This window comes from Phaethon lepturus, unplaced genomic scaffold (assembly GCF_000687285.1).
Source record: "Phaethon lepturus isolate BGI_N335 unplaced genomic scaffold, ASM68728v1 scaffold42118, whole genome shotgun sequence".
Taxonomy (NCBI): domain Eukaryota; kingdom Metazoa; phylum Chordata; class Aves; order Phaethontiformes; family Phaethontidae; genus Phaethon; species Phaethon lepturus.
In genome coordinates, this window is record NW_010557631.1 from 6,162 (window position 1) to 16,682 (window position 10,521).

Below are 10,521 nucleotides of genomic sequence, written 5' to 3' on the forward strand. Positions count from 1 at the left end.
CCCAAGGGACTCCTCCCTCAGATGGTTTCTCACCTCCTCATTATAAACCAATTTACTTTGTCTAGATGGTTTTGTTTAGATGTGTTATTTTTTACTGGTAGTTTCTAATGATGGTATTTCGGGATCACCAAATGTGCATTCACCATCATTAGTGGCTTCTTCTCATGTTATTTGTTTCATGTTCAGGGAATAGCAACCAGATTGCAAAATAATGAGCTACCTTGTGTGTTTCAGAAACATACCCCTCGCAATATGCATTTCAATGATTATCGTCACAGTTGGCTATGTGTTAACAAACGTGGCTTATTTCACTACAATCAGTGCTGGGGAATTGCTGCTTTCAAAAGCTGTAGCAGTGGTAAGTTACAGAAGAAAAATACAAAACTATATCCCTGCTGCAGTTGTGTTTGTTGATATATTCTTATTTCCAGGGGAAAAAATCGGGGGACACATCCAATCAGGCTTTTCTATGGCTTCTGTCTCACACTGCATAGTAGCATCCCGGTGAAGTTAGTCTGATTTTTGACTGATGAGTGGGATTGCACGTAAGGCCATTGATGGCGTGCGTAACGTAATAGTAGACCGTGTTTATTGCCCTGATATAATGAGGTCGGTAGGACTTAAATTTTATAGCCAAGTACATGCTTGAAAAATTCTTTGCTAAATTGCAGGCCAAACTCCCGGGAAGCAGGAAACACAAGCATTTGTGGAAGTGGGAGCTCTGAGCTATGTTTTGTAGCACTCTGCACAACGTGCGTCCTGAGTGCCTGGGAAGGGGGTTGCCGTGAATACTGGAACTCATCTGGGAAGTGGCTGCAAGGCAGCCTGGCTTGGAAATACTGCTTTGATTGTTCTTGCTGAATTGTGGTGACGACACTGATTTTTATATTTACGGTATCTGACTCGCAGTGAGGAAATAAAAATTTCCGTTTACTTTCCAGTAGTGACGCTGCCTGTGAATATTTCAATTGATGTGGCATTTAAAAAATGACCAAATTCTGTAGCTCATGGGAGATTTAGAAACAAAACATTTTGCAAACTTGAAGAAAATTGTGCATGTCTCCCGCGGTGCCCAAAACTCCAGTTAAGGCTCTTCTGATAACTCAGAACAATGAAGTGTGACTAGATGGACTGTACCACTGGGTAGTATCAGCTAAGTAAAATGAAGGCTTAGAAAAAAAAATTAGGTATGCAGATCAGACCTTGATCTATTCAGACTGGGTCTTTTTTTTTTTTTTTTTGAGGCATAATGGCCTAAACTGACATAAATCAGGGCTGGACTCCACCTCCACAGCATTGCCTCCACTGGCCATCTTCCATGTGCAGTCAGGAGTAAGGGTGGGAGACCTCATCTGTAGTAGTGTCACAAAATAGGTAACAAATGCAGAGCAAAATATTCAGTGAGGGATGCAGAAAAGGGGTATCAATAAAACTTACCATACTTATTAATGATTTGTTATTAGAGTAAAATTACTTTCACGTTTTATGAAAAATCACTCTAAGTTTCTCTCTCCTCTAACAGACCTTTGCCGAGCGACTAATGGGGAACTTTTCTTTAGCTGTACCGGTATTTGTTGCGCTCTCCTGCTTTGGATCTATGAACGGCGGCATTTTTGCAGTCTCCAGGTGAGCATCGCTAATGTTACTGGGGATGAGGGGCAGGGGATGTACACTGAAAGTGAGGAAGCGAGGGGGGGAAGGTAGAGTAGGATTCATTCCTGCAGCAGGAAATGCAAAATGACTATAGTGTTTGCCAGGTGTGGGGCTTTTTCCTCACTTTGTTCCCGTCGAATTTAGCGTCTTATTGTTAAAACTCTTTGGTTTGGAAACAAACCCCTCTGAGCACAGCGCTTAATGGCTGCTCTGTTTCGTGTGAAGGCGGGAAAATGGATGGAAAGTATTAACTAATTCCAAACACCAATCATAGTGTGAAGTGAGGAGGGGACACGTTCAGAGATGACTCTGATTTCTGCGTATGCTCTTCTCCTGCTGGTCATTTCATTCGTTTTAAACAAGCCTAAGAAGTGCCGCTGTGCTCTGTGACTTTCATGAGCTGCTTTGCCTAGTCACAGGAATGAGCACATTTAAAGTCTCTCCACATTTATTTCCCACCAGGATGTTCTTCGTTGCATCCCGCGAGGGTCACCTTCCGGAAATTCTCTCCATGATTCATGTCCGCAAGCACACTCCTCTGCCAGCTGTCATTGTTTTGGTAAATCATACAAACAAATGTGCCTGCACAAGGATTCATATTACAGGCTTGCTCTGGAGGATTCGAACAGAATTTGAGCACTGCTGGAGTCTCATTTATTAACGTGCACGTGGGCTTTGGGCAGGGCGGAGGACAGTAAAGAGAGAAATGAGATTTGGGAGTTGTTCTTTTCTATCATCTCCTTGCTATCTTGTCGGCGGCACTTGACTGCCTGTTGCTGCAGCCTAACTCATGTCTTATTGCCCTTTATTTCTAAGAACCTGCTAGCGATAAGCTAGTTCCCTTTCAGAGAAGCAAATTCCAGTTAAACAAACACACAAACAAAAAAGGGATTTATTTAACTGAAAGCGCAGCTAAACACCAGCATCTGGGAGCACCCTAAAGGCTCATTATACCACCTTATAGTGAAAAATGCAAACAATTATGCACCAAGATAATGGAAGGGGAACCCTCAGCAGTGCAGTGTAGCGGTGATTAAAAAATGAGAGGACGTGTGCCTGGGCAATAGTCTGTGAATTGTCTAAGGAAAGACACCAGTATTACAGTGGAAATTCTATTTCTGACTTCTAAAATAGCGGCAGAGCTAAATGTTGGCCGTGTGTTTGCATTGCAGACTGATTTATACGGTAAAATATTAGGACAAAATGTCCAAATACCAACCTCAAACCTCAGTTTGCATAGTGCCAGGAAGATTTTCACTTGCAGCCTTCGTAACCGTGGGTGTTCAGTCCCTCTTTGGGGACAATGACAGTAATGTATCTGGGCGGACCTCTGCATCTGTGGGGAGTTCTAACCGCAGCAGAAGACGCATGTGCATCTGTGGGTCTACGCTAGCAAGATCAGATGCTTATACTGAATTTTAAATCTGGTTTTGCTATAGATGCCTATAAGCTCACTGCTGAAGTGTTGAATTTTACATGTGCACATACAACCGCAGGCTTTCAAATTTTGAAAATCGGGCAATGTGATTATGGTGAAAAGTTTTAGTGGAATTCATTTTACCTAAGCATTTACTTTGCATTTTATTTCTTTGGGCTGAAGTAGTTATAGCTTTTGGGTAAATTGCATTGACTGTTTTCTGTGGAATGAAATGCACAAAAAGTATTAACTTTTTTTTTTTTCTGAAAGACATTTTCTGCTATTGCATGTGGTCCTGTTACACCAGTGCATCGATTTCCTTTGAAAGTCAGATTCTTATATGAAGATGGCTTTTCCTTCAGAGATTGTGATTTTGTTCCTTGCCTTATTGCAAACAGAGCAGTTGCATGACATATTCTGCATCAATAGTCTGCATTTTGGCATTTTCCTATTTTATTTCTCCTGCCAAGGTCTACACATTGTAAGAAAGGAAAGAGCTCTTGAGGAGAAACTGAGAAAATGAGCGTGTTCAGTGTTTGAGGCTTGTTAAATAAAAAATCGTTTTTAGGAATTAAGAAATCTGTTTATGTATGTATGTCCTGGTATTTGATAGATGTGTGTATAGCAACTCCAAGAAATCCTGCAATCTGATTGTAACACTACTACCCTACTTTTTTTTTTTTTTTTTCTTGATAGCTCTTCTTCACTGTCTGTGGCCCTTTCTTGCATTGTCATGCTTATAACTGAGATTTTAAACTTTTAGGGGCTGGATCTATATAGAAGAGATCTTGTCTAATATAATTCAGTGGTAAAATTTCCTTTGACCTTTACAGAGGAGTTTGCTTAATATCTGTGTGTAAAGAACCAAGCACTTTGTAGGTCATTAGAGGTTGGAAAGCAGAGACCCACATTTGAAATATTGATCCTTGTGGTTCAAATCCATGCTGCCTTCACTGCTTTTAAAAAAAAGTTGGGTTTTTTTTGTAAAAGAGAGTCTGTGAGTCTAGATAGTTAATAGAAGTTAGTTTTCCTTACGTAAAGATTTAGCCCAGTGTTTTACTACATCTGCAGTTGATTTCACCTGTGGCCTCATTACAAACCTAGAGAGGCTGTGGCTGCCAGGATCTTCTCTCCTGCTGAAAAACAAGGCTATGGTGAATTGGATTCATTCCTGCATCCCTGAATGCAAGGGCTGTGTCGCTGCCGGCATAGGGTGTCTCCTACGGGACGTGCAGACTACCTTGCAGAGTTGATCCAAGCTACAAATGTCCTGCTTTTGTCCGGACATTACCCTGAAATAGATCCCTGTAGCCTACGCTAATTACCTAGCCCAAGGCACAACACTAGTTTATACACAAGCTGTCGCCTGCCTTGTACCTCAGAATAGCTTTTTCATAAGGAAATGTATTTATTCTAGTGTCCCCTCTCCTCCTTGCTCTTCCGTAGCTGCCTGAGTGACAGCTAAAAGCCGCTCTCTGCTGAGAAATGTTTGCATTTCTGATGTGCAGTAAGTCCCCACCCTACAAGCCTGGAAGCCAGACTGCAAATACAAGCTGGTGGCAAGCCGGCGTGCCCGGCTGGCATCCCGGGGTGTGTAGCCACCCCTCGCCATGCCCTCTTTGCCGACTTCCCCTATTGCAGCTGGGGAGACCACGAGACTTTTTCCTTCCACAAGACACCTAGAAACCTGTGCTGTCATATGATCAGATGTGACCAAAATTGAACCGAAGTGATGAGTGAGTAAAACTGCAGTGGGCTAATATACTTGCCGGCTCCCGCGAGAACGGTGCCCAGGATGCTCGGGCGTTTTGGTGAGGCAGTGGGCTCTGTGCCTGTGTATTTGTCTGGGTCGCAGGGGACAGATGCATATTGCTCACGTGCGGCCACCCGGGACAGATATATCTTGATCGAACGTGATCGCAGGGGACAGCTAGGTATCGATCACGCCCCTGGTTGCATGACAAAGGCAGGCCCTCGGGCTGCGCCGCTCGTCCCCGTGGAAAAATTTGACATCGCTGCTGAAAAAATAATAGAGATCAAACCCTCTTAACGTTCTGAATTTCTTTTGCAGCATCCTCTCACGATGATAATGTTATTCAATGGGGATCTCTACAGCCTCCTGAATTTCCTCAGTTTTGCCAGGTGGCTTTTTATTGGACTAGTAGTTGCTGGGTTGATTTATCTCAGATATAAACGTCCTGATATGCCTCGTCCTTTCAAGGTAACCTCCGCTCACTACCGTTTTACATGAACCCTTCCTTCCTCCCTCCTAGCTATCCTGTAGTCACAGTAAAGGAGCATTTTCTGATGTAGAAGGCTAACCTGTTTTTTTGAGAAAAACAGAGTTAATAGAAAACAGTCTTTCGCACCGAAGGGTCTCCTCGTGTTTTCCTGCGAGATCCCCAGCGCTACCCCAGCTGCGGTCTCTTCTGAAAGACAAACCTTACCTGTTCCCCTGGTGCTTGGGGGCAGCGACTGAAGCTGCGGTGCCAAAGTGAAGGTGCTCGCTCAGTTTTGCGGGTCTGTTGCATTGAGGCAGCGTGTTGCAAGCTGTGTGAAAATACCTCTAGTCCTGTGTTGTCACATAGGGTTCAGACTGCAAATACTGGGGTTACACGTGCCAACCTGATTTTCAGCCAGTTCTCTATTTAACGTCTCCTTTGATAAAGGCCTGAATAATTTTGCCACCAGAATTCATATCAGGTGTAAGCGTTGATGTTGGGCATTTACTTCATTGCCTATCCAATATGGAATGTGCAAATTTGATGCGCAAGGAAGTTAGTAGTGCTGCTATTATGATATTTGGGACTTGCAATGGATTTGCAGACACAGTTATTGTGAACCCAGAAAGAAAATGCTAATAGTCTGGCCCATTGAACAGTAGCTGTTTTGGCATCAGTTTTGCCACTCTCCTTGCTTACTTTAAGTAACATCTTGCAAAGTAAGTCATCCCGTTGTGTACCCCAAAAGACGACATCCATCATGAAAAAGTGGAAGAATCTGTCCCTATTTATATATTGCCAGGAACCTTATTTTCTGAAGAACTAAAAACGTGCGCTGTTGCATTCTTGTAGGTATATCTGTAAATGAGAAGGACAACAGCACAACCTATTTTGTTTTGATTAAAAAAAAAAATGCTTTGACAGGGCACAAAAGAGGAGCAGTAATGCTTCAAGGGATGAAAGGAAGAGAATAATCTCCAAGGAGTTCTCCAATTCTCCATTACACTGAGCATCTCGCAAGCCATGCCTGTAGGCGTTTCTGTTAGAGAGGTGCTAACACAGTGATTGAGTGGTGTTCTTGGAAATCGAGAGAATTAATTTGATGTTGTTATTTTTTGTACTTTCAACAGTGACGCTAATAATGCTATCAGTCATACAGTCAGAAAGTGTTTTTCAGTAGCTATCCATTGCATAATGCTATCAAATATCTTTATCACTAGTCAAATTGTTGTTTAACTTGCTCTCTTCCTGCCAGATTTTGATTTTTACCATAGGAAGAAAATCAATATGTTCTTAATAGTTTTAAAAGGTGACTTGAGCTCCTGGTTGTGTTTTAAAATGTTTTCTAATAGGTAATTATCAAAGAGGAAATCTTTACTGCAGTTAGTGCTGCTTACTTATATACTGAGGACTGGAGAAAGGACTTTGGCAATGTGACTTATTTACAGCCCTTACGTTTTAAAGGATGTAAAACACTGTAGTGTTTTAGTGTGTAATTAAAAGGTTCTACGGCACTCACTGCGTGGCACTCTGCATAGCTCGGCTTCTGTAGTCACTGACATTTTGTGTGCACGTTCCAGATACCCGTATTTTTCCAGAACTACCCTGTACTGCTGGGTTTTGTCCAATTTATGTTTCATGGAACATTAAATGCCATAGTCACTCAATAATAAGGTCAATGTAAAGTAATGGTTCCCTGTGTGATTTTGTTTCAGGTGCCTCTATTTATTCCAGCGCTGTTTTCCTTCACTTGCCTCTTTATGGTTGCACTGTCACTTTACTCTGATCCAGTGAATACAGGGATTGGATTTGCAATAACCCTGACTGGAGTTCCTGCCTACTACCTCTTTATTGTATGGGACAAGAAGCCAAAATGGTTCAGAAAGCTCCTAGGTAAGTCCTGGTGGGACTCCTCTCCTTTGTGCTTACTCCGGGAGTTTCTCAGGGTTCCCCGTGCTGTGGAACCCTTCCGAGCGATCCTCTCGGCTGCTCCGAGCCGGGGATGACAATGCAAGTTTCTTTTTGGCACACGCTACAGCGTCGCGCTCTTGGTTACCATCAATGTCCGCTAACGAACGAGAGACGTTTACAGGAAGCCTGTTCTTCAGCTAGCGACTGACTTTAAACGACCGGACGTCTCTCCCCCCTGTCCCCGTCTCCCCTCCCTTCCCGACAAACCTCTGATTCCTTTCAAATCGCCCATCTCCCTCCCCTGGCCCTTGGCCTACGCTGATGGAGACAGTATTGCGCTCCTCGGAGAATCGGTTCGGAAACTTAAACGTCAGAGTCATGATGACGGGATGGGCTTGGTGCTCCCTGCTGAGACCATGCGTCTGGGGAGCACTGAGGAGTGTTTGGAGTGGGACAGGCTCAGGCCAGCTTGGTATGGGGATATTGTCCTCAGCGGTGGCTCCCAACAAAATGATAGCAAAATATACTGTGCCTGGCACGCCTCTCTGGAAATTGTTTCTGTGCTTCATGAATATCGACTTCTGCGTGACTTGGCTGTAGTATTTCACACCTGAAATACACCGAGAATCATTTTTATACCATTTCTTAAAGTTTTTGAAAGCATTTGTGGAAGCGCTGATGTGTTGGAGAAGGGTTATTTGGAGCATTTCAATTAGAAAGAAGCCAGTATCATTTATTACAGCTCCCCATTCTTCTCTTTTTTTTTGTTACTCAGCATGATAGGTTTCCAAAATGGAGGTAATTTTCAAAAAAAGAAACAAGAACATAGGGAAAATATTTGAGGAATGATGGATAATTTATTAAAGAAAGCTGAAAGAAAATATCTTCTGCTGCAAAAGACTCAACCCATGAAAGTTTTCAACTAAAAATAGTTTATTTGTATAAGTGTTGAATCAAAAGTGCATATTGTTTTCTGTGCTTCAGTCTTAAGGGATGATTTTAAAATGAGCTGCTCACAATAAAAGGATGGGGTTTTAGATGTATTTTATTATACTAAAACCTTTTTTATATATGTATTTTCTCTACATAAATATAGGTTATATGTTTATATCCTATTTGTTGTAGGATCTATGAATTTCCTTCTCAATTCATGCTGGGAAATCCACAAACAATAAGGCGGAAAGTATTTACAGGAAAAAATGTTAGTTTAAGGCTAGCACACTCTGGTCTTTTTAATTTTATATCCATATAGTTATATATTACTTCCAATGTCCTGGGAATGGGTAGAAAGCTCCAGTGCAAATGAAAACAGTTGTATGCAAGAGGACATTAAATAGTGGGGGCTTTATCTGTTCATAATTTCTCAGCCTTGACATTTAGGGACTAGGAGATTTTCCCTTATCAAACCCAGGAGATTTTTGGCATTTTCTGTGGAGTCTCAGAGGTTTTGAAATACAGTTACTTGAATCTGTGGCCACAGGATGCCAGTGTTGAACTACATTACGTGGGTAAGAGAAAAAAAAAAATCCTCTTTAAGGTAGACTGGGTAGATGCAAAGCTTTTCCTGCCAGCTGTGACAATGAACGTGAATCTTCCAGCTTTTCAGATGACACAAAATTCTCCCCCCTAGAAAGGGGTGCCTGGTGGCTGGGTAATACCGATGGGTGGACACAGAGGGGAAAGCAGCGGGTGCCAGTCAGTGGGTGAAACAGCCTGTTTGCTGTGCAATTATTATTCCCAAAACAACAACAGTAAGGACTGAAAACGGATACTGACAGTTTTGGGGTGGAGCAGAGTGGAGATTTACTTGTTAGATAAAAAGATTTTTTTTATTTTTTTTCCTCAGAAGCAGCAATAAATCTTCTGTGTGGAGTCATTAAACTGGCATTATTTTGTGAGCGTTAAGGGAGCTCCATTTTATAGCCTGAGAGCATTTTTCAAAGGCATCGAATGAGGATAAATTCACTTAAGGTACCTCTGTGAGATATGGAAAAGTAAAGCCATCGGGCAGCTGCAAGCTGGATAATCTAACCTCAAAACAATACGCTTTAGGTGTACACAGGCACGAAAGAGTAATTCCAGACACGCGCTATTTAAGTAAAGGGCAGCACCGCTGCAGAAACGCACGGGTATGGGCCAGCCCCACGTGAGATTAGGCTGCGTGTTCAGGGTAGGTTTTGTAAGGATCAGGGGAGAGGCATGCTGTGCAGCCGGAGCGAGTGGTGGGGTAAGAGACCCAGCCTGCAGATGGGGGCATGGATGAAAGGGGTTTTGGGCTGGTTACAGCAGCAGAGCCCTGGACAGGGTTACCCGAGAAATCCTTGCCAAGGCTGAACATCTTTGTCCTGTACGTTTTGACTGTCCTTAACGGCATTTACATTGCCCATTCTCCTTACCACATTACTGTATTGAACAAAACGTAACTCCACAGTTTGTGGGGTTAATAGGGTCTGGGTGGTATTTTGCAGTGAGAATAACATTTTGTTCTCTCCTCTTCCGAAGAAATTTTGCTGTAGCGCCAGATGTGCTGGGACAAATAATTTTCAGCTAGTACAGACTTCATTTGACCTCTGCTTTCTTCCTTTTTGTAGAACTAATGTGAAAATGAAAAAAGTCAAGCCTAGCAAATCCTGCGAAGCAGATCAGTGTGTAAAAGGATGCGGCACCAGCACAAGAACGCTTCTGTTTGCACTTCCTCAGTTGAAAACCCAACCTTAGGCTCATATTTAAAACATCTATTTCTTTACAGTGGATTGAATCGCAAAGAGCTTAAAAGTTGAATCCTGCTTTCTTCATAGCCTGAGCCCATGCTGGGAAAAAGCTCTGTTTATTTAACAAAATGTCTCTTTCAGGGTTGTTTACAAACACCAGAGGCTGACACTTGCTCACTCAGGACAGTGTTATATGCTCAGTTTGCTTCTCTTCGTCGAGTCTGTGATGCTGGGATCCGCAGGAAATCATCTCAGCGTTTTGCTGTTGCAGATTTCAAGTCCAGTCTTACCCATGCACAGTGAATTACTGCTTTCTGTCCTCGCCCAAGCTTTGTGTGGGGCTTCTGTAGATTCCAGGTCTGGGTTTTTTACTAAGGTTGTCTCCCAGGACCTATTCCCAGTGAATTCTCCTCTTGAAAGGGAAAATTAGTGTTTAAAGGGGAGGGGGGGTCGTCTTTACTGTCATGGTATATTAAATTGTCCTGTTACAAATGTGAAGTTAGTCCTGTAACTCCAGGTACAGCTCAAAGCAGACAAGGGAGAGATACTGACTGGAGACAGATTGGTACTTTCTTGGGGGGGGGAAATACTCCTTTACACTGTCTTA

The 10,521-nt window shown here is 42.7% G+C and overlaps 1 protein-coding gene across 1 annotated transcript; it reads left to right on the plus strand.

Annotated features, from left to right (window-relative positions):
- Positions 1-234: 234 nt before the first annotated feature.
- LOC104625235 (cystine/glutamate transporter-like) lies at positions 235-7,404 on the plus strand (the record flags this gene model as incomplete). The annotated part of the gene is made up of 6 exons (XM_010292810.1): positions 235-358; positions 1,523-1,626; positions 2,116-2,212; positions 5,142-5,291; positions 7,008-7,185; positions 7,238-7,404. Coding segments are annotated over 6 exons (820 nt in total), but the record flags the coding sequence as incomplete, so codon positions are not given.
- Positions 7,405-10,521: the final 3,117 nt, after the last annotated feature.